The sequence below is a fragment of the Oncorhynchus tshawytscha genome, linkage group LG02, assembly GCF_018296145.1.
Source record: "Oncorhynchus tshawytscha isolate Ot180627B linkage group LG02, Otsh_v2.0, whole genome shotgun sequence".
In the NCBI taxonomy this organism is placed as follows: domain Eukaryota; kingdom Metazoa; phylum Chordata; class Actinopteri; order Salmoniformes; family Salmonidae; genus Oncorhynchus; species Oncorhynchus tshawytscha.
This window is the reverse complement of record NC_056430.1, coordinates 46922841-46948168: the sequence shown is the minus strand read 5'-3', so window position 1 is coordinate 46948168 and position 25328 is coordinate 46922841. Positions and strand designations below refer to the sequence as shown.

The window sequence follows — 25328 nt, the reverse complement described above, 5'->3', positions numbered from 1 at the left end:
GCCATTTTAATGAGTCCAGATTTCCTCCAGTGTCCTCAGATGTGCTGCATTGTGCTTTGAAACGAGTAATGAGCACCAATTACATTCTTGACATAGTCTCTTGCATTTTGTCATCAGTTTCAAGGCTCCATAGTTCTATTAGTTGAGGGGTAAGCTGATCCTAGACTTGTACCTACAGGCAACTTCTATATGCAGCTTTGACTTCTGTTAGAGGTGGTCTCATTCATCCTTAGCCTGGGAGCCAAACTGAATTCATGCTCTGTTTCACAGTTGTTTCACTTTCACAATTCATTCTGTCACTTGGACTTGGACCGTCGAGAATGTAACCAGTCCAGTCAGTGTCCTCTCAGAACAACATCCCCAATTGTTTGCCGATGTTTCTGTTCCATTGGATCCTCCTCCAGTTACTTTGGGTGTAGCAAGTGTGCGCACACATAGCTGGGGTGCCTCACACACACACCTCTGGGCTGAGGTTTTTCTGCATATCCAGAGGCGCAGCCTCATCCTCTATCTCCCTCCTGTGTTCACAGGGGGAGGGGTGGTGCAATTCCACAAAGACCTTGTAGATGGAAGCCCCTGTGACTCCTCCCACCATGGGGGCAAGTACAGGTACCCACCACCAGCCGTTACCTGCCCTGCACAACAGACAGAGAGAGAGACAACAGTGTGGAGATTGGTTACAGTGGTCAAAGTCAGTCAAAAACAAACAAAAATAGCTTTGGGGAGTTTTGTCCTATTTAATTGTATGCTGTATTATTTGGCAGCCCTTGATCAGAATTCAATCTATTGTCATTTCAAGCAGGCACTCCTGTAACAGGCCTATCAGAATTCCTGATTGACAAGTTTTCCTGATTATCACAGTAGGCTTGTTTGACATTTCAGCTGACATTGAAGGTGACCGTAGACTGACTGATCTACAGATTATCATAAATAAAACATTTTTATTTGTAGATCAGTCAGTCACTTTTTACCCAAAATGCGTCACGTCAGTTGCAATGTTGAACAATCCCAAAATCATTTGAACCATATCATGAGAGGGACTTATTTTTTGTTGCTACCAAAATTGGAACGTAACTGGCCAGTGAGATCCAATTAGATGCCATAAGAGGGTGAGATCAAATCAGATGCCACAACAAACGGGCACAGCTCTTTTCCTGTTATTTTCGGAACAAGAGGACAGAACAGTACAAAGAAACATCAAAAAGAAGTGACTGGCTAGGACAGAGGAAATAATGCAGATTGGCATGGGAAACCAGACTGTCCACTCCAAAATACCTCTACTGCCCTGTAATTGACTCCTGAACCACTGAACATTCTACCAACACCACAATCAACACCTGGCTAAACTGAATGCAAAACGTGTGAATGTTGCTAATCCAAAACACCAAGGCAATCTTAGTCCTGCCAGTTTGTTGATATACAGTACTTTAAGAAAGTATTCTCACACCCCTGCTTTTTTCACATTTTGTGTTTACAAAGTGATATTAAAATTGATTTAATTGTCTTTTTTTTTGGCCAAATGTCTACAGAGAATTATAATATTTGTTAAATGTTTTATGATAAATAAAACATATATTGATTAGATAGCATTCAACCTATAAATGTTACAATCACCTTTGGCTGTGAGTCTTTCTGTGTAAGTCTTTAAGAGCTTTGTACACCTGGATTGTACAATATTAGCCTATAATTATTTTCAAACTTCTTCAAGCTTTGTCAATTTGGTTGTTGTTCATTGCTAGAGAATAATTTTCAGGTCTTGCCATAGATTTTCAAGTAGATTTAAGTCAAAACTGTAACTCTGCCCCTCAGGAACATTCACCGTCGTCTTGGTAAGCAACTCCAGTGTAGATTTGGCCTTGTGTTTTAGGTTATTGTCTTGTTGATATGTGAATTCATCTCCTAGTGTCAGATGGAGAGCAGACTGAACCAGGTTTTCCTCTAGGATTTTTCCTGTGCTTACAGTGGCTCAATTCCGTTTCTTTTGTATCCTGTAAAACCTCCCAGTCTTTAACGATTACAAGCATACCCATAACATGATGCCACCACCACTATGCTTGAAAATATGGTACTCAGTAATGTGTTGTATTGGATTTGAACCAAACATAATGCTTTGTATTCAGGCCAAAATGTGAATTGCTTTGCCAATTAATGAATTAGTATCACTATAGAATTATATATTTTTTTGCCCTTTCGTCAATTGTTTTTGCAGTATTACTTTAGTGCCTTTATGCAAACAGGATGCTAGTTTTGGAATATTTTATTCTGTAGAGGCTTCCTTCTCATGCTGTCAATCAGGTTAGTATTGTGGTATAACTACAATGTTGTTGTTCCATCTGCAGTCTCCTCTTATCACGGCCATTAAACTCTGTAACAGTTTAAAGTCACCATTGGCCTCATGGTGAAACCCCTGAGCGGTGACCTTCCTCTCCGGCAACTGAGTTAGGAAGGACACCTGTATCTTTTTAGTGACTGGGTGTATTGATACACTTTGGATGCTGTAATTAATAACTCCACCATGCTCAAAGGGATATTCAATGTGTGCTTTTTTCTATGCATCTACCAATAGGTGCCCTTCTTTGCGGGGCATTGGAAAACCTGCTTTGTCTTTGTGGTTGAATATGTGTTAGAAATTCACTGCTCGACTGAGGGACCTTACAGAAAATTGTATGTGTGGGCTAAAGACACAAGGTAGTCATTCAAAAATAATGTTAAACACTATTATTGCACACAGAGTGAGTCCATGCAACGTATTCATGTTTGTGACTTGTTAAGCACATCTTTACTCCTGAACTTATTTAGGTGTGAATACTTTCTGAAGGCAGTGTAAGATAAAAAGCCCTTAGTGTAAGATAAAAAGCCCTTGCAAGACTAGCAGGCAAGGTTGGGGTCAATTCACTTTTCAATCCACTCAGTTCTGAAAATGGCCAATTCACTTTTGAATTCACAAATTGAATATCAAATAACTCATTCACTGAACCAAAACTGAGAACTGAATTGACCACCGAAAGTCTTACTCCCCTCCAGTCTTACCGGAACACCTCTGGCCCCCAGCCTGCTATAGCGGTGAAGATTCGAGGTCCCAGGTCGCGGCTAGGGTTGATAGCGTATCCACTGTTGCTCCCCAGAGAGACTCCTATGAGCAGTACCAACAGGCCCACAGTGATGGGCTCACCCCCCGATGGAGCAGGCTGGTTTCTTTGGTCAGACAGGGCCATCAGGCACAGCAACAACATGGCCGTGCCGATCACCTGGAACACACACAGCGAGAAAGCGGGCATTAGGTTAATATGTCTACTGACTGTGAGAGTAAAACAACCATGATTGACACTATGGGACCAAATCAGACTTAGGAAATGTATGCCTTTTTTAAGCATTCTGATTTAAGCAATTCTCAGTAGTTGGTATTCAGACTTACCATAATCATGAGCATAACATGGTTTGCGGGAGTGGCTCTCTTGCACACACTGAATACATTTGATTCGATCCAACAAAAAACACACCTACTGGGTTGGCCAATTTGATCAGAGTTTTTCTTCAATATGTTTTTCTGTTCATCTTAAGCAATCCATCTAAATAATGTGTACCTTTAATTTGAATATAATCGGCACAACATTACAATGCAGCCTATGAAAAATGCTTTCAGAATGGATATCAATGAAAGATAGCCATCAAAACATGCATATTTATCTCTGTTCAGAACCCATGTGTAGATTTCAAAACACTGATATTTCACAGTATGTATGTTTAGGGGAGTTTTCATGAACCCTAGGCTACTTCATAGAAAAATTTGGAGAGCAGAACAGAACGGTTTTGATTAATAGTGAACATATAATTGTAATAGGGAGAATAGTGTACAATAGTATACCCTGGCTCATTGCCCGCACTGACCATGGAACTTAAGGTTACCTAATGCAGGGTTCTCAAAGTGGGGTACGCGGACGAGGTAGGCTACTGCAGGGGGTCCGTGACCAGATCTTAAAATAAAAATAACAACTGTTTTTAAACATAGTTAATTTTTCAAATGAATATTACTAAAAACAACAGATTAAACACATTTTGTCCAAAGGATCAGTGGAACAAGTTAGATGGTGGAATACAATACAATGTAATATTATTCAAAATACAATTTATGTTCTTAACTCTGGGAAACATAGGTCAAACATTATTATTTATTTTTTTTTAAATTTTAAATTTTTTTTTACATGAAATGCATTGTAATTTAAACTTTATAACTGAAAAGTTTTCTTTCTGCCTCATGGCAAAATGTGTAGAATTGCAGAAAATTTGCTTGAAAATGGCAGGCCTTTAAAATGTTCCTGCCGGACTTAGTTCATCCAGCCATGCACTGCCAAAGTCATAGTAACACTCCTTGTATGCTATTGTTATCTTACTGATGTTGTGTTCTCAAAACAAATCAAAATGTTTGTCACATGCACTTTGTAGTAACGGGCGGTGCATTTGCCATACCAAGCGGTGATGTAGCCAGTCAAGATGCACTCAATGGTGCAGCTGTAGAACCTTTTGAGGATCCGAGGGCCAATACCAAATCTTTTAAGCCTCCTGAGGGGGATGAGATGCTGCCTGCCGTGCCCTCTTCACGACTTTGCGGGTGTGTGGATCATGTTAGGTCCTTAGTGATGTGGACGCCAAGGAACTTGAAGCTCTCCACCCGCTCCACAACAGCCCCGTCGATGTGGATGTGCTCTCCCCTCTTTCTCCTACAGTCCACGATCAATCCACATTTTGCTCACATCGGCCACGGAGAGCGGGATCACATAGCCATCTGGGAAAAACAGGAGCTTTCACGCAAAGCACAATGTTATATTCCTCGAAGCGAGCATAAAAGGCATTTAGCTTGTCTGGGAGTTCTGCATCGCTGGACAACTCATTGCTTGGTTTATTTTTGTAATCCTTTATCGTCTGCAAGCCCTGCTACATACGATGAGAGACGGTGCTAGTATAATAGGATTCCACCCTTTTCCTATATTGTCCTTTTACATCTTTGATGTCTTGTCGGGGTTCGTAGCGGGATTTCTTGATTGCTTCCATGAACGTGTCCTGTTCCTTGTAAGCGATAGCTCTAGCCTTTAGCCCAGTGTGGATATTGCCTGGAATCCATAGTTTTCCCAGTCTGTACTAGCAAAACAGTCTTGTAACCTCGCGTCTGCTTCATCTGACCACTTCCGTATTGAGCGCATCACTGGTTCTTCCTGTTTGAGCTTTTGCTTGTAAACAGGAAGCAGGAGAATTGAGTCATGGTCAGATTTGTCGAGGGTGGTACAAGGGAGGGCCTTGTATGCATTTCTGTGGGTAAAATAAAAGTGGTCTAGAGTTTTGTTGGCAGAAGTGAGGTAGGACGGTTTTATGTCTCCACGAATTAAAATTTCCCCCCACCAAAAACGCTGCCTCTGGGTGAGCGGTCTCTTGTTTGTTTATGGCCCCATACAGTTTGTTGAATGCCAGAGTGGTGTTTGCTTGGGGCGGGATGTAGACAGCCGTGATAATTAAGGATGAGAACTCTCCTGCTAGATGACAGGGTTTGCAGCTTACCATTAGGTATTCTATATCAGGTGAACAAAAGCTAGAGATATCCTTCACACTTGAAGCAGCACATATGGGAGAAATTATGTACATATATGGAGGAACATAAATACTGTAACACAAGAGAGAGATACACATATAGAGTGCACTTGCCATTCTGGTAAAATGCATTGTCTATTGTATAGGAGAGGAGAACAGAGAGGCCATAGATGTATAGTCTGCTGATCTTAGACAACCACATGAAGAGAAGGCGACACATAGGCGCCTAGGATAGCTGGACATACAAAGGTCAGAGGGATATACAAAGGAGGGGGTCAGCCAAATGACCAACTGATGGATTATAGACATAACTCACATATTCTTAGGACATGGAGATGCTGAAGGAATGACAGGGGAGACACATAGTCTGCTGATCCGAGATAAAGACACACATTGAGCTAAGTGCAGGGACAAAGCAAGCCTATAGCATAGAGGAATGTATAGTATTTTTAGTATAGCTGGACACACTAAAAAACAGAGGAGACACATAGTCTGCTGACCCTAGATAACACACTTACAGAAGAACGCATTAAGCTGAGTGCAGGGACAAAGCAAGGGTCTTGTCATCTGACAGAAAGCAGATATGAGCGTTATTGGGCTTAACAAGCAGGATGCACGAATGGGGATGTAACTTCATTTGCATGTGGGATGGACTCATATGTTGGATGTGTATAAATCAGAGCGAGTGCTCTGAAAAAGGGTGTGTGTTCCGCGGACCACTCCGGCTTGCGTTACTTTTTTATTAAAAGCCTATTGATTTCACAAAGTTCTTGTAAGCGTCATATTTGAACCGATTTTCCACGTCATAACTTGGCGAGCTTTTGCCAGGAGTGACAGGGGCGGAGGCGTTCTTGGCTGACGGCGGGTTCTTTGGACAATCTGGCAAACAAGGGTGGCCGCCCAACTATAACAAGGTAAGCAAGTACTTACAATAGTTGAAATAGTTGCGTAGATTGCTTCAGAGATCCTGTCTCAGCAGGAGGGACGTCAAGTAAGTCTCTCTCTCAAATTTCCTAAAAACTATAGAAACGAAATAACTTTTTGAAATTCAATGAATTTGCATGTGTGTGTAAGCTTGGGAAATGTATAGCAAATACGAATGTGCATGCATGTCTAGTGAGTAGGTAAGCGGGGGCTGTGAACTTCGCTGGTGTCGGGTGCGTGATTCGGACTGCCCCCCTCGTTGAGCCATTCATGCAGGGGACTTTCTTGTGGGCTGACTGGTGCGATTGTTTTGCGCTCTCTGGCTGAGTGGCTGGAATCGGGCACAGGGCTACAGCTGCCTGCTTATATGGTTAGAACGTAAATAAGTAGTTAGATAAATATTCATGGCTACCGCTTCAAAGAAGAGGACTGAACGGATGAGTATATAGTAAATAAATACTCATGGCTACCGCTCTGAAAAGGAGGACTGAACGGGTGAATATGTAGAAAACAGGAAGAACGCTGGCCTGATTGTGCGGCGTTCAACTGCAAAAAGAAATCCTATCAATAAGAAACGCTCCGCCTAGCTAAACGGGGGTTTGTAAAGTCAGTAGGTCACGCCACGATATTGCTCTAACGTAGAATAAAGATCAATACGGGGTGGATGAATAGGATATGAAGACAAGCTGATCTGATTAGACAGTAGTCATATCATAGAAGTCCTATCAGTCTAGGCTTATGTTGAGGAAGTGTATTAAGCTCAGAAGAGAAAGACTGTTTTGCATTTTGGTAAAAACAAAAGGATTGAATGAAAATAAACGAATGAATGAGAAGAATGCTCGTCATATCATAGAAATCCTATCAGTCTAGGCTTATGTTGAGGAAGTGTATTAAGCTCAGAAGAGAAAGACTGTTTTGTTTTTAGGTAAAAACAAAAGGATTGAATGAATGAATGAAAATAAACGAATGAATGGCAATTCTTTGTGATGAATGAGCAGATTAGAAAGAAGAGGAAGAACAGGCTGTGTGTCTGTGACCAACTGGGAATACGCAGGCCTCTCTGACAGTTAACTGAGTGTAATTTGAGAAAGAGAGCGCATTTAACTCTCACTGGGAAGAGGAACGAAATCGATAAATATTGGGCAAGATAAGTTATACATAAGGATAAAACATGACTGGATAATGAGTTAAAAGACCATTGTAAAAATTACAATAGGTGTTAAAAAGAGGTATTAAACAAGGCATGGATAGTATATAACGGATGCGAAGTAGGAAGAAATAACTTAAAAATATACAGATAAACTAAAATATACTGGTTAAAATAAATCTAGGCGGTCTAGAATAAAGTGAGAAAACTGCATGAAAATAGAAGTCTAGAACACATATTAAAAATATCACGAGCCCCGTAAACGAAATAGGAAGCTGCAATTTAAAAACAGCCTCAGGAATTAAACAGTAAAATAGGCTAAGAGAGAATATAGCAAGCGGATAAATAAAGAGATAAGAAAGTGCAGACATTATAAATAAGCTGAATTAGAAGGAAAATTATATGAAATGGGATTTAATACACTGAATAAAGTTAAAGTAATAGTATAAGCAAAGATAAAAACACAGTGATATTTGAGGTGCTATACTAGAATAAGACATTAAGGCTTCTGTAATATTCAGTAATACAGTTGTAGACATTATTGAGTAGGTTTTAATAGGAGGTATTAAGTGATGTGACTAATGAATTATTATCTGGGAAAGTAGGGTAGCTCTACCTTGGAAGATAGTAAATAAAGTGTATAATGCGATGGGAGTGTTTAGGAAAAATAAATAGTGGCATGGAAACAAACGGACTGTTTCTCCCTGGAATATAGAGATAGCGAAATTTAATAAAGCCATAGAGTCACTGAAAGAAGCGCACGTTAATTCTACCAATTCGGCTTGAATATGAAAGAACAAACTGGATAATGTAGGGCAACATTACCCGGTAAACAGGATAAATAAAATAAACGATTCAGGTAGGAATTGGAACAATCACATAAAACCAGAATAAGAAGCTCAATTTACCAGCGTTCTGATGTCAGCATTCTATCATCAGAAAAAACATTACGATGGGGGACAGATATGATTCTGCTTGCCCTCGCAGACGTGCGAATGGTTTGCAAAGCTATAGAAAATATCTAAGCGTAAGAAGTGTAGATCAGGGCTAACAAGTGTGGGGGAAAGTGAGTGTGGGATGACACTGGAGCTTGGTGCGGTGGCGGAGAATGCCGCTGTACAGGAGTTTGTACCCTTTTCAAAAGAGCAACAACTAATCGTTTTAAGGTTAGTACGAATGGAATTTTCACCAAGCGGTGTATAGTCTCTGATTGATCAATAAGTGGTTCATAGAGAGAACAGTGTATATGTGATGAAATACGTACTAGATCACGTTTGACCTAACTTCTAGTAAGGTACCGATGTAATTTACAAATAGCCCCACTTGGAGTCGTTTTGCATTGAAACGGCGGTTTCAGTGGTGATAAAATGCGTGGAGAAGTTGTTGTTAGCGTCAAAAGACGGAGAATGGACGTATATGAGAAATCACAAACGCGGCAGAATTAGTAGGAAGAAAGGCAAATTGTAATATATGGGTGTTTTCAATTTCTAAGGGTAAGATACCGATAACCGACCAGGAGGAAACTGTGCGTTCTGTGCATGGCTGAAGCTTTTATTGCATGCTCAGGAAAAGTAAGGGGATTTTAGTATATGTAATACTATTAGCTTGCTGATTTAAAAGGTAACATTGTGAATGTTAACGAAATGTACATTTCTTTTCCAGAAAAAAGGGGTTACATTTTCTCTGGTCAAAATGTCATTGGAGACTGTGGTACTGAGGAAAGCAGTTAGAGATATTCGGTCACTTTAAAAGTCTTAGTATCAGGTTAAGGCTATAACTGGAGTTCCGGATAAGTGAGGCCGGCTCATGTGTATTCTTGGCCTATATGCGATAGTGGATTTCCTTTGGAAGGGTTTTTTCGGTTCAGTTTCGGATTGGGTATGCAGAGGGATGGAAATGTTTTTGAAAATGTATTTAAGTTGTTTCTAAAGAAAAGAGAGTGGAAACATTTTAATGGTGTCAAATGCCCTGAACCCTAAGAATTTCCCGTGAAGACTGATCAACTTCACTAGAAATTGTTGGAACAGGTGGGATTTAATTATAAAATGATTGAGAAACACCAGTCTCTATTCAAAGTGTACCATCACTTTGAAATTCTATTATTTCCTTGGGAAAAAGATGAAGAGTTGTAATCTTGAATTGACTAGTTATTCAAATAGGTTTATTTTTTATTTAACATGGGGTTATAGGAGACAATATCAGTTCCCTGGGGTTATGGTCTTTGGGTAAATACAAAATGTGCTTTGTTCATTCTACATATAAAATATAAAATGGAAATATATGTAAACAAGGGATAACAGTTACTCCAAATAGTTTACTGGAGTGGGGGTTTCTGCAAGGGTTATGTTGATAACTACATAATCTGTAACTCATCTGAGAGATCGCCAGTAGAATAAGGGAGTTATCATGGAAATGTGAAGTCAGAATGCATTAATGCTTGGGAGAGATTATCCCCACAACAAGTGTGTGTGAAACTCAAACCCACCCTACTGGCTGAATAGTGAGGGGTAACTGTGTCTGATGACCTGTGAACTGTATCTGGAATGATATGTGTCTGGGAGAAGAAAGACTAAAGGGGATTGGGGTAATGACCTTTTATTACCAGGCCACTCATGACAGAAACACAGAGGCAAAAGGGCGCATGGTAAAATAGATATTACTGGTACTAAAAGTTTTTAGCATAATGTTAATTATTAAAGGGATGATGTATTGAATTGAGTAGGTCAAATTTGAGTTAAAGTAAACACTAAGGACTGTTATCCTGAATATTGGATTGGACAATTTATAAACAACATTTAGTTATGTTTTGAATATAGGACTGTTTAAATTTACTAGGCCTAGGGAAGCTCTGGAAACTAATCCTGACAAAGGTTGATTGACAGAACTTGCAGAATATTAGATTAAAGGTTTTTGTTTCTTTTATTTTACAATATCATTGTAATTGGAGTGATACATTGGAATGACATAAGTAATTGAATAAAAAAGTATAGTAGTGGCATTTTGAACACTAGAGCAAAAGTTTAAGAAGCTTAGGACTTAGTTTTGTTAGGATTGGATATTCTTCCAACTGGAAGACACTTGACTGATTACATGTTATTCTTACATCAGTTGCTGTAGGGACCATAATTTGGCTATCATTATGAATATTTTTGTGGCAAGAGGCCAGGTATTTGAGACAGAATGTTTACATAGGGCTGTTATTTAAAAATTAAGATTTAGTGATCCTGCTATAAGAAGAAAGTCTGTTGTCAGGAAATAACCCATGTGTTAGTGTGTATATCCCCAGGAAAAAACAGCACATAAGAGGCCAGATGGAAGGGCATGGGCTGAATTCTGGAGACTGAGTGTACATCAAGATACACCGGGCTGGGGATATACTTCTTACAGCACATGCAGTGGTAAAGATCATCATGTCTCTCTTTGGTGGGTGCATAAGTTTCACAAGAAGTAAGGTCCAGCTGAATAATGGGTGAGCTTGAAAACACCATGACAGAGGAAGTGAAACAAAAGAGAGAGGGAGAGAGACTAGATTCCACTGTAGTCACACTGGGTTGAGTTAGGGGTTACTTGTTTTATTTGTTAATGTATAATGTGAAAAAGGATAGATGTTAGGGTAGTTGTACTCTAAACAACATGTTGAAGGCTCGATGTGAAAGCCCATTCAGTGTTGAATTACTTCAAGAAGAAATAATGTTGATTAAGGTTATGCACATGCTTATCAGTTGAAATAGAGCAGATGGGGAACTAAGTAAAAAATGACATGATTTGGGAACACCTCTCAGAACCTGCGGCCGAAAGGGGAAGACTGGATAAAAGCACGAGGAAGCTAATTAGGGCTAACATTTTTGTGGAGTCCAGCAGAAAAGTATCCTGGAAGCATAGAGTCAGGTGAAGAGAGAGTGGGAATTGTCATGGTCTCAGATTTCAGTATTCATGAATACAGTCATGCATAACACATAACATTGTCAATACTGTTATGTTTTGTCCTTTGTTTTCCAAGTCTTATGTTTAGGAAACCAGATGGAGAAGGGTTCGCCAGCTTCAGCTGGAATGTCAGTTTGTGTGATGAGTGATGGAAGTAAGAGAATGTATGGTGTAATCATAGAACAGAGGCCATAAGTCTCTAAGTCTGAATGCCCCACAGAAAGAAGGCAGAAACCTGAACCAGGACGAGAGGTTCCACATCTGATGATCCAAGGGGATCAGAAGGACCTCTCCCAGTGATACCAGGAGATCTAGTCTACGTTCGAGTGTTCCGAAGGAAGTGGGATCAGCCGAGGAGAGAAGGACCCTACGAGGTGGCAACAGCCACAAACACGGCCGTCCAAGTGAAAGGAAGCAAGACGTGGTATCATCTAAACCACTGCACCCGAGTCCCGACGGAGAGAAGGACCTAATCATACAGAGATGAGGACACAGAGGATGCTGATTCACCAGGCGGGACCCCGGAGGGAGCAGGAGCAGCGGAAACGATCAAAGCGCCAGGGAGGAATCAAGAAAATGGCAGACCAGATACAACGAGTGCATCAACTAACGCACTCAGAAGAAGCACCAGGGGAAAAGAGCCTGAAAAGAAAAGAGACAAACAACCAAAGTTTCCTCCAGTACGGCCAGAAAGCCCAGAAGTGGGGGGGAGTAACATGTCTGCTACTCCTGATGATATACCTGTTGGGGCAGATCTCTTTGACAGGAGCCCTCTACAGTGGGCCCCCGAGGTATCGCCTAAAGAATGGGAACATCTCTTCCCTGAAATGGATGCCTTCCCAGATGGAAGACCAGTTCGGCCTGAGGAGGGAACAACAGGCGAAGAAAGTGGAGGAGAAACCTCACCGAGAACAACAGGTGAAGAAAGTGGAGGAGAAACCTCACCGAGAACAACAGGCGAAGAAAGTGGAGGAGAAGCCTTACCAAGAACAGAAGGAGAAATCGTGCAAGGAAGAACAGAAATCCTGCAAGATGAAAGAAATGGGGATTTCCCCACAATTGACTTTTCAGCTCTTACCTGGTCTCCATAATGAACCATTGAAATTAGGACCACAAAAGAACAGTGACAATGATAGAGTAAGAACAACCAAGGACAATACGAAGATGATGCATGCACTCACGATCAAGATAAATGATAAAAACAGGAAGAGAAGAGAGGAACCTGTCAAACGAGGTGAAAAGACAGGATCTTTTGACAGGTTTAAGTTTCATGTTCCGCCACAAATTCTAACAGAACCAGAGGAACAAAGGACAGTTTCTGTATGGAAGAAGAAACCTCTACCGGAGGAGCCACTCTGTGGATAGACGCATCATATAACAAAGGGAGAAGTTGTTTGGGACCCAAAAGGATGTGACCTGACATTAATCAAATATGAGGAAGGCTGGGAGTTTATCATGAACGAGATAACACCAGCAGAAGGTGAAGAATTTGTAATTGAAATAGCAAGAACAGGACTAAGTGAAGGAAACAGTTACAAATATGTTAAATTGGGTCCTACGCCAGCACCTGAACAAAAACAGCTGGTGACAACCAAAGCAATGACAACAACGGTGGTGGTTGCTGTGACGACCACAGCAACTACCACTAAGATGACATCAACTGCTCTTACCAAGCAGACCACGGTAACCACAAAGACACCTGACACATCAGAACCAAAGGGATTCTTTAATGAGATTTGGAACTTTTTGACAAACTCTAATGATATACCTCCAGACAAGAACATTGTAAAAACGACATCTATCTCAGAATCTGAACAACTCAAGGACACCACACAAGAAGAAGTAGTGAAGAATGAGTGGTACGAATGGGTTAAGTATACAGCAGAAATAAACATAGGATGGACAATTGTATTTTGTGTAGAAAATCACCTTTGTCTGATCTTTTGATAGTACCTGAACCTGCATCATTTGAAGAATGTGTTAAATGTAAAATGTTCAATATTCAGAGAAAATACTACATTCCCTTGTGTGACATAGAATGTAGGATTGCTCGAGGGAGCACTAGAGGCAGAACCATATTAAATGAGACTGGGTTGGGAGACAAGGATTGTGCTGCCTATGACATTAGAACTGAATTAAATGGACCTCAATTAGACAGAAGTACTGTGGTTAAAGGAAAATATGAATGTTTTTACAGCCATAACACCGAAGGAATTGATGTAGGAAACACCACTGTAGAATGTGATACTATTTGGGTACTAGAGACTGCAGGGGTTCGTAGAAATAAAGTTAAAGGGTTGATAATGCATAGAAAAGGGGTGTGTAGGACAATAACTCAGGTTGTGCCATCTCTTATTATGCTAAACAATCAGGACAGAGGTATTGCGGATAGTTTCTGGATGTGTGGAAAAAACAAACTGTTGAATGTACTGCCAGATGGATGGACTGGTCTTTGTGCCTTAGTTAGAGCAATTCAACAGGTTACCATTATTAAGTCACCCCATGGTGACTATGTTAACTCTGGAGTTAAGAGGGCGTATGAGAAAGACCCTGAGGTATACCTTGATGCAATTGGACAGCATAGAGGGGTACCTCGGGAGTTCAAGGCAAGAGATGAAGTTAAATCTGGATTTGAATCTATATCTTTGTGGATAACACCAAATAAGAATTTAGAGTGGATTAATTACATATACTATAACCAACAGAGATTCATTAACTATACTGACTCGGCTCTAACGGCGTTGGGGGAACAGGTACAGGCTACCAGTAAAATGTCTTGGCAAAATAGACAGGCTCTCAATTGGCTTTTGACAGAGAAAGGTGGAGTTTGTGTTATGTTCGGGGATGATTGTTGCACCTTTATTCCCAATAACACTGCGCCTAATGGATCCTTTGCAATCGCTATGGCTAAACTTAAAGGTTTACGAGCAGAGGTTAAGGCAAATGCTGGGGTTGACTCTCATGTTTGGGATTGGTTGGACTTAGCATTGGGAAAATGAGGAGCTATGTTTGCTAGGATGGCCATTATGCTGGGTGGGGGGTTATTGGCTCTGGGTATTGTATTTTGTTGTGTTTTACCCTGGGTGAAATCACTTGTGATCCAGACAACGGTTAAACAGATGTTTGTAAATAGAGCTGACCCTCCGGTGATAGTTAATCCTGTGCCGGGTAGCCCAGGCCACTATACTGATGAAAATGGACAGTTATGCAATGCGGTTGGTGGACCCCTTGACTGCCCCTTAGGTAATCCAAACTGCCTGTATGGAGTGGTCCCTGGAGGTGGTTACGCTTGCCATGGTTTTCGTAAGGATGCTTTACCTGTATATGCTGTCATTCCAAATTCATAAGAAAGTCTACTGATACATATCCACAAAAAGGGTCATTTCCATAGTTAGTACAACAGGTGCTATGTAAGGTTTTAATATATTTACTTTTGCTCACGGCCTTGTGTTTTTGCATGTTTTGTTGAATGTTTTTGATAGGTATATCAATGAATATATCTGTTTGTTTTTTTTAAATTAAAAGTTAGTTTTGCCTTCTAAATACTAGGTTAATTTTAAAAAACATGTAGGTAACAGTGGGATATCCCGGTTACAAGTGTCTACGGACCATGTCCTTAATCTTCTAACAGAGGTTGGTATCGCTGGTATCACATTTGTTGGAGAGGTGTCTGAGAGGGAGGATCATGTTGAAAGCTTAAATTTAGAATGATGTTGTGTCAATTTTATTTTGTAACTGCATGGAGGCCTCGTGTTTTCTCATGTTCAATTTATTATTATACTCATTGCTTTATTATATATTTTTCTTTTTCATATAACTGAGATAACCTCAGGCAAGGCTTTGTACTTACATGCTCATGCTTCAACAAAATGTTATATATTATTTTTATTGTTTCTATACCGAATTAGATCTTTTACTCCTATTTAGTATTAATAAATTGGAGATGTTTGGTCTAGTTAGGTTTTCTTTAAATGTTTCTAATTAGATCTTTTACTCTTATGAAATACTAGAGATGTTTGGTCTAGTTAGGTTTTCTTTAAATGTTTCTAATTAGATCTTTTACTCCTATTTGGTATTAATAATTTGGAGATGTTTGGTCTAGTTAGGTTTTCTTTAAATGTTTTGAACTAGATCTTTTACTCTTATGAAATACTAGAGATGTTTGGTCTAGTTAGGTTTTCTGTAAATGTTTTTAATTGGATCTAATACTCCTATCTATGTTATTGTTTGGAGATGTTTGGTGTAGGTGATTAGTAAGCTTTATTTTTGTTAATCAACTGTTGGTATTATGCTCCATATATGTCATTTTAGTTTTTGGTGCTTAATAAGCACCAGAGGGGGGTTATATGGGAGAAATTATGTACATATATGGAGGAACATAAATACTGTAACACAAGAGAGAGGTACACATAAAGAGTGCATTTGCCATTCTGGTAAAATGCATTGTCTATTGTATAGGAGAGGAGAACAGAGAGGCCATAGATGTATAGTCTGCTGATCTTAGACAACCACATGAAGAGAAGGCGACACATAGGCGCCTAGGATAGCTGGACATACAAAGATCAGAGGGATATACAAAGGAGGGGGTCAACCAAATGACCAACTGATGGATTATAGACATAACTCACATATTCTTAGGACATGGAGATGCTGAAGGAATGACAGGGGAGACACATAGTCTGCTGATCCGAGATAAAGACACGCATTGAGCTAAGTGCAGGGACAAAGCAAGCCTATAGCATAGAGGAATGTATAGTATTTTTAGTATAGCTGGACACGCTAAAAAACAGAGGAGACACATAGTCTGCTGACTCTAGATAACACACTTACAGAAGAACGCATTAAGCTGAGTGCAGGGACAAAGCAAGGGTCTTGTCATCATTATAGTCTGACAGAAAGCAGATATGAGCGTTATTGGGCTGAACAAGCAGGATGCACGAATGGGGATGTAACTTCATTTGCATGTGGGATGGACTCATATGTTGGATGTGTATAAATCAGAGCGAGTGCTCTGAAAAAGGGTGTGTGTTCCGCAATGTCACTTTATATAATGTTTACATACCCTACATTACTCATCTCATATGTATATACTGTACTCTATACCATCTACTGCATCTTGCTTATGCCGTTCGGCCCTCACCCATCCATATATTTATATGTACGGTACATATTCTTATTCATTCCTTTACACTTGTGTGTAAAAGGTAGTTGTTGTGAAATTGTTAGATGACTTGTTAGATATTACTGCATGGTATTACGCAGCAGTGTTCATGGCAACTGAAACCTTGTTTTCCAGGCTCTGACACATCAAACAAGGTTGTCGAGTGGAGAGCTACAGTATGAAGGGCACTTGGGGGGGAAAGTGGGCTGTCTCCATCCTCCCTGTGTTTAGACACAAAACAATGTGTTGTAGCACGGGGGAAAGTGTTCTGACAAAATAGACATGCTCCTCTTGCAATTTACGTCGGGTGAAAGGTCTTTAGCCCGAGAGGGGGAAGGGCCGGACACCATATGAGCTGTGCTCTGCTCCCCTTTGCCACTGTGGAAGGACCCCTAGGACGGTCTCCCCCTCAGGGGAATCGTTGGGGTGTGACCTCAAAGCGGCTGCTGCATAGGAACGTCTGACCCAGTTTCGTCTGCCTCTAGTCTGAACACTTACTTGTGGGTTAGCAGTCTGCTGGGCCTGGTGCCCCTGGCGGAGGAGTACTGGCCTCTTCCTGCTGAGGAGGCACGCTGGCTCATGGCTGTGGAGGTTGGACCGGGGTGGGACCCGGGTTGGCAGGGCAGGCAGAAGCTGGAAGCTTCTCCTTCTGCTCTGTACAGTTCCAGTCAATAGGGCCAAACAGTTCCTTTGGCTCAATAGGAGCATCCAGGAAGTCTGCCGTCTCCCCCGTGAGGCTGGACAGGTTCAGCCGCAGGACTCTATCCCCCACCACTGCGAGGCGAATGACACGCCCACAGCCTTGGATAGCACACTTGGAGGCACGGAGGTTGAGGTCTGAGACGACACAGATCTCTTCCCTGAGCAATGGGTTGGGCTCGTTCTTGTTCTTTTTTTGATATACCATCAGTAGAGTGGTGACGTTCAGTGTCCTAATCTTGAGCTTGGCTGCAGCCCGTTTATACACATCCACGAGCCCGTACCCCAGGGTAGGAGAGGGGACATCTCTGCCCAGTGTGGGTCTGGGAGCCAGGGAGTCCTCCTCCCCCTCTTCTTCTCCATCACGGAGGAGACGAAGGATGTCGTCTTCATCCTCATCTATGATCAAGTCATCTTCCCCTTAATGCTAGGTCGTCAAACCGTATATCCGGGGGGAGATTGTCCATAACCTCAGCCCTGTCAACCTCAGTACATACAGGACTGGGTAGGGGTTGTTGAGTTGCGTCTTCACCCAAAATGCTGGGAGGAAGATGAGCATGAGGCGGCAGCCTGTCGCACTCGACGCTTGAGGATAGCCTTCGGCAACTCCTAGCAATACACGCAGGACTCAGGAATAGCGAGCCTTGTCTGGGCATGCTCCAGTCCTGGAGAGTTGAAATATAGGGTGTGGGTATGAGAGCCCCACATGGGCATGGGTGTAGGTCAGCAGGTTTGCTGGTCTCATCCTGTGTAGGGGTAGACACCCAGGCTATGTGTGTGCTGGTCGACGCTGTAGCTGTGTAGCTAGTAGTCCTGTCATTGGCTAGCTAGAGTTCACCTCGTGGGTTAGTAACTTAGCTAAAGCCAGCACGCTGTTAGCTGAAGAGAATGTGTGTTCTTCGTTAGCTATCAAAAATGATATTTTCTCTTTCCACCTAGGTAGAAATAAGCAAAGCGAAGTAGGTTGTTTAGTTACAGCTAGCCGTGTGGCGCTAGCTGAGCCAGAGACTGAGAGTAGTTTTCACTGTGATGTCAGTCCTCTCGATGATAAGCTGCTGTCCTACGCTCGGCGATGGATTCTTTGACGGTCCACCTGTGGACAGGTTAGCAGGAAAGTAGAGGTCCACGTTGAGGAGAGTAGAGGATATTACTGAGGGGAGTAGAGGAGAGTAGAAGAGAGTAGAGGATATTACTGAGGAGAGTAGAGGATCTTAATAGAATCTGTGAGGAAGATGAAAGAAGTGAAGATGGGAGCAGACTATAGCCCCTTGTATAGGAAGTCTATGACAGACCTTGTGTGATTGGATCTTCATAGACTCTGCCCCTTCCTATACTCCGCCCCTAACGAGACGTTACCCAAAGTGAGAGACCAAACAAGTAATTGTAATAGAACTGTGTGATGACATGGCCAAGTATTGCGCCATGCGTCAGGTTCAAACTATTAAGACTTGGTCTGTCACTCCATAAGGATTTAATTAGCCTACATGTTTAAAAAATATATACCATTATTAAACATGATCAACTATTACTAGAGATCCTCAGCAACAACCACACGGACGTGACAGCGTTTACAGAGGAAGCATATGAAGGCAAACAAAACAATGCAATTCAATTGAGGGATGTAATGTAATGAAATGAAGGAAACTAACATTAAATCGGCAGTTAAATATGTGTGGTTATTACTGACATTTGATAACATGATAGAAATAGTAGGAACCAGAGAAGGTTGAGGCATATAATTCAAACTTTCGAGTGCCCAAAGGTTCAATTTGTCACTACCATTGTGCATCGTCATCACATGCTCCAGGCTGCAGTAGCCTACCCATTTGGCTTGCATCTCCAAGCTTCATAACTGCAAGTTATAAAGGCCATACAATTAAAATGATGCATAAGGTCACAGCATGTTGTACTTCGCAGTGGGAAAAGGGCAGAAATTCTTGTCATGCTTTTAGTTTGCTTCTATGACTGGTTTCATTCTCCAGCGATCCGAGGGAAAAATCATCTTCTTTTTTTTTAAACCCTCTTCTCCAAACAGATTGCTCATTTACCTAGCTCGTATCAATTGCTCTTATCAATTTCTAAATTACAGTGCATGAAGAAAAGGGGTTATTTATATCTGGGAAAAAAACAATTAAGTATGAGTTTCCACTTGGAACGAACAGGTTCGCTCGACCTTATCCATGGTTTCCTCAAGCGCAAATGTGGTGGAATCTTGAGCGAATTAAGTCAAGGTCAGAATACAGATATCTGTAGACACACCTCTACCACACCTCCATTTCTGTGATCTCCACCCCAAACGTATAGCTGGCTGGCACATGCGTTTCCCCACGCTCAAGTTCAAGGTCAGACTACGCATTGAGAGAAAAGTGCATAAAAAGGAAATGAAGTTCCATTTACGTGCACAAAACTCGGGTCTGAATTCCCCCCTATGTGCTTAATACCTGGACGACACACAATTAACACACATACACACACACACACTTAGGGAGAAAAGGGAGAGATAGCTTGAGTTGTCCTCCGTCAGTGGGAGATGAACGTCCACAGTAAAATGTAGGTCAGGGTAAACTGGCTTGACAAACCAATTCAACAGGTGTCTTTATGGAGTAAAATGGGGTTGAATGACCCGTTTCATGCTTACCTGGTCTAAGAATCCAGCATGAAGCGAGAGGTAGGGTGCTGGGTAGGTAGCAAAGATCCCAGCTGTAGCCTTAGGGCCAGACACAGTCAGATTCCCTCCACAGTAGTGGTATATGGCGTCTGGAAATACAGTGACAAAGCAAGTTTCACAGCATTGCACAGCGCCTCATAACCATATTCAACCAACACACTACTACTATCTGTAGGTTTTCAAGTGTTAAGGTTGGGAAATGTACATGTATCTCAAACAATAACATTGAAACAAACATTTCCGGCCCTCATAGTGACGTTTAATGCACACAAGCGCTTCCTTGTACTGGCTGTATGATTTCCCAAAGTGAACTGGTCATTGTCTTCTGTGTTGTCATTCTGTCTTTACCATAGTAAAGGGAGTATATGGTCCCAGCAGCCAAGAAGGAGCCTATCAGCTGACAGAGGATATAGACGGGAAGCATCCTCCAACCCAAACGACCAAAGAGACACATGGAGAATGATACTGCTGCGTTCATATGGGCCCCTAGGAGGTAGAGGAAGAGAGAGAGAGGGAAGAATTTTCCTTTTGCACTTAAATGTGCTGTTATAAGAGGCACCATACATGAAAACGATTTCAACCTTTACCCATGTCAAAATGAGTGGTGTTGTGTTATGTACCTGAGACCCTCCCGCCAATATGCACTCCCATAGCCACGCCCAGGCCGAAGCCCAGGTTGACACTAAGGTACTCTCCGAACGCACCCCGTCCAGTCACGACCTGTGCCACAGAGCCCAAGCCAAACACCTTGAATATAAACACAACATGAACACAACCTGTCAAAAACAGACGTCCACAGAGGCAGTGGGAGAATTGATTACAATCATTTATTACAGCTGTGAATACATCCAAGCTGGTTTGTGGGTCTACGTAATGTATTCCTTCTGGTGCATTTGGATTCACTTAACTCAATTAAACAAATAATTACTGTTAAAGTAAAAACAACAAGCTTTGTCACAAGTTTCAATTCCCTCATTAGGAAATGTGAATGAGAACTAGATTTGGGTCTTGAATGCTTCTTTGATGTGAGTGTCTCTTGCAGAGGCGTCATGCCCATAGGGGGCACAAGAGCACATTCCCCCTCAGATTGGTCCAGTTTTATATTTTTCTGATGTAAAATGAATTATTAAACTTCAACATAATTATTTATAAAAAAAATAGATCTGTCAGCGGTATTTTGTGGAGGGGCACACTGACTGAACCAGGCAAAGAGTACCCCCATTCTCCCTATTAAGTGTTTCCTTCCAAGGTGCACCATGGAGCAAAGACACAGCATTTGATTTGATTTTAGCTGCCGATGATGGGCAGGAGTCACAGGAGGTATGTTTGTAAATGAATTTGATCAAGCTATGTCACCTATTGATTCCTTTTGATTAATAAATTAAACTAAAAAAATATTATTTTTATATAATACAAGACACCTAGCCATTTTATGGAGTTGGTTTTAGTTAGCCAGCTAGAGAGAGTCCCAATCTCCCAACCTCATAACTAGCAACCAAGTCATTTCAGGCTACCAATCAACTTAGGGTAGCTTGTCTAACTACGGTATCTTAGCTGGCATGCTGCGGGCAAAGTTGCTAGACTTTGTACACAGTAATTGTACACAGACAGTGTACAATTACTTAATGTACCCAATAAGAATCACATTCTGTTCAACCTTTTATCCAGATTTTAGGGGGATGCAGACAGCTGAAGAGGTATGCAGAAAAAAATTGGTTTAAATTTAATCTGGCACCTTATGATATTATCATGACACCTGTGTGCTAATCATTATTCCATGATATGTGCCTGTATTGACGTGTGGTCCCATGTACTGTGTTGTAATTTGGATGTGACATTTTAGGCATGTTATTGCAGTATATTTAGATGTGTAATTTACAACAGTCAGAATGACACCATCATTAAAATGACAATTGAACAGGTACATTCTTTTTTACAGTGGAGAGGAGGTGAATGAGCCAATTGTAAACTGGGGATGATTAGGTGACTGTATGAGGGCCAGATTGGGAATTTAGCCAGGACACCAGGGTTAACTCTTACTATAAATGCTATGGGATCTTTAGTGACCACAGAGAGTCAGGACACCCGTTTAATGTCCCATCCGAAAAACAGAACCCTACAAAGGGCAATGTCCCCAATCACTGCCCTGGGGCATTGGGATATTATTTCTAGAGCAGAGGAAAGGGTGCCTCCTACTGGCCCTTCAACACCACTTCCAGCAGCATCTGGTCTCCCATTCATCGACTGACCAGGACCAACTCTGCTTAGCTTCAGAACAAGCCAGCAATGGGATGCAGGGTGGTATGCTGCTGGAAATGAGGTATCCTTGGATAACCTATGGAGAAAAATATACATTTGTTTTTTTTACATAGAATTAGGCCGAATGATTATGGCTCTAGATTCCTGGAAAACCCTTTTTCAGGTGTTTGAAAAATTCATAATTCTCCAACATCCGACCTCCATCCTCACGTACTTCGTTTGTACTTTCACTCTGCAAAAACAGCACACAGTTACAGTACTCCCCCTTCTAAATAACTTGAAACGGTCTAACCAGGTCTTGTGTCTGGACGTAGCCTAGACTAGCTAACAAGCCAGCTAACTTATTTTTTGCCAATCAGCTTCAGCCAGCCGGTGTGCGACCGTGGCAAAGTGGGTTTGACTTTGGATAGCTATTTAGGGACCGTCAATAAATTATACAATGTAAATGTGACAATATTTTAATGTTGCTCATCTTTGAGCTGTATTTGTATCTGAATTTCTACAAATAATAGTTGTTTGAGGTTTTTAAATCACTGAAATTTGGAGCTATTGACATTTAAAATGACTGTCCCATCTACATTGTGTAATTTACTGATGTTCCCTAACTAGCCCTCATAGGGATATCGAATGTCAAACCAAATTGACCATGGGCATTACGATGGGGTCAGGTACAGCTGCGCTCCAAATTTATGATTATTTGTGTGCTGCCAGTTTTGGGTGTGTGGGCAGGACTGAAATAATCCCAACCCAAGGAAAACTGTTATAGTACCCTTGATTCCGTGACATACTCCCCCCTAATTATCTCACAAATCTCTGTTTTGGATGACCAAAACATGACCAAAATTATCCTATTTGTTTATTGCCTTCAGTTGCTCTTTAAGACATTTAAGGTAATTATCACGTCTTATCCTATAAACCCGTCAACTCATTTTGAGTGATGTACTTAATTAGTTATAAGAATATAATCAGTTTAGGCTTTAGGGGGATGGGATTATTGTATGAATATTGTATCGTATGTAGGTTAATAAGGTGATGACCTACTTCCAACCCACACGCATGCCCCAAGGTCACTCTTTTGGATCAACCCTCCAAAAATACTTTAACTGGTTACTAGTAAATTCGTTTTTGAAACCAAATATATGATTCAATGTCAACTGTTTAATTGGATTATTACCAAACCTATATTTCAAGTTGCAAACTATTTATTTGAACACTCATAAACCTAATAAATAACTAATATGAATTCATATTTCATCTAAACATCACATTTTTTCATCTTGTTCCAAGTTCACTTTTTAATTTGGAATTACCTATAACATTTTCAACAATTGGGTTACAAGCAATTAAATAATCCCCTGTAAATCAAGATATTAAGTTGGTTGAAAATAATGTTTCCACATTTAGTAGCCACAATATTTATTTTACCTTTATTTAACTAGGCAAGTCAGTTAAGAACAAATTCTTATTTTCAATGACGGCCTAGGAACAGTGGGTTAACTGCCTGTTCAGGGGCAGAACGACAGATTTGTACCATGTCATAATATCATAATCAAGCATTGTGTACAGTAACATAGAAATCATATCAGGCTCTTTTATATGAAATATAATTATGCCAGCATGATTACAGATGCTATTGGTGAAAAAACGACTACAAAAACCAGATTAACTGGAATGACACTCTCACTGGTGTGCAAAAAGAACCAACTGAAAGCCACGACCCAAACAAGCCACGCCTCCAACTCTTCTGATAGGCTGCTTCCGCTACATTTCCCCCAATGCTATTCAATGTGCAAGCGCATGAGGTGTTGAAAGCAGTTTAGAACCTTTCAATCAATTTAAAAAATCACATTGATCTGTCAAATTTGTTATTTGATTTCAGACAAATTTAATAGATTGTGTCATTTTTAATCATTCCAATCAGTAAAAGCACTTAAGATTAACAACAAGCATCGTCCCATTTTTTGTGTAGGTAAGTCACAAAGGAAAGGGAAAGCTCCTTATACAATTACTGTATAGTAGTAAAGACATTATCACACTACTACCACGTGTGTGTCTTCTGTCTGTGTCCTAAGCTCTAAGAATAGGATTCGTTTTCAGGCATGTGACAAACAGGCAGCGTGTGTGTGTGTGTGTGTGTGTGTGTGTGTGTGTGTGTGTGTGTGTGTGTGTGTGTGTGTGAGAGAGAGAGAGAGAGCGTGCATGCGGCCAACTGGCCAGCCGTGTTATCACAGGGTCAAGCGCATGACAGTGACAACCAATGCCACATGATAAGCATCTACATGGGGAGCGTATTGCAACATGCAATTTGTATGAATATTTCGAAGCAGAATCACAATTGAGCGGAAATCTATCAATGAATATAGACACTAGTAGTAATACGAGTAGTAATAAACGAGTAATAATAAATACCTTTAAATACAACATTTTATTTATTCATTTATAATTCTTGCACTTTTGGAAATATGCAACAACCAAAACATATTACATGCAAATGTAAAATGCAAATAAGCAAGGGAGTAAGGGTGAGGCCGGACTGACGTGTGGAAAGGGACACCAAATTAGAATGGATACATTTTGCTCCCCAGTCCGGCCTTGACCTTAAGAAGTGAGAGGTTGATGTTGTCCTCTAACCCTTTCTCTCTTTTTTTCTCTCTATCTTTCTCTTACCATCATGACATAGGTGCTGAGGGCTTCTGCGAGTCCCACCCGAACACGTTCATTTATCACCCAGATCTTGGAGAGTTTTCTACTTCTTCCATGCTCTTGAACACTCCCCTGCTCCATCACATGCATCTTATTTCCACAGAGTCACACTCAAGTTTGCAGTCCTTTGTAGGTTGTCAAGGTATCCGGAAGAGTTTGGGCTACGACCCTCAAAATCGCAATCGACACACAGCCTTGTTTATATCTCTTTCTCTTCCCACTTCCCTTTCTCTCGCTTCCTTTTGGCTTGTATTTTATGGCCT

At 41.0% G+C, this 25328-nt stretch overlaps 1 protein-coding gene across 1 annotated transcript; it reads right to left on the bottom strand.

Moving 5' to 3' along the window:
* Positions 1–113: 113 nt before the first annotated feature.
* aqp7 (aquaporin 7) lies at positions 114–25328 on the bottom strand. Its single transcript, XM_024373577.2, has 6 exons — positions 25030–25328; positions 20724–20850; positions 20452–20589; positions 20074–20192; positions 3031–3248; positions 114–635 (listed from the first exon to the last, which is right to left on the bottom strand). Exons 1-6 carry the CDS (start codon positions 25153–25155, stop codon positions 449–451), a joined length of 915 nt encoding a protein of 304 aa, XP_024229345.1. The 5' UTR covers positions 25156–25328; the 3' UTR covers positions 114–448.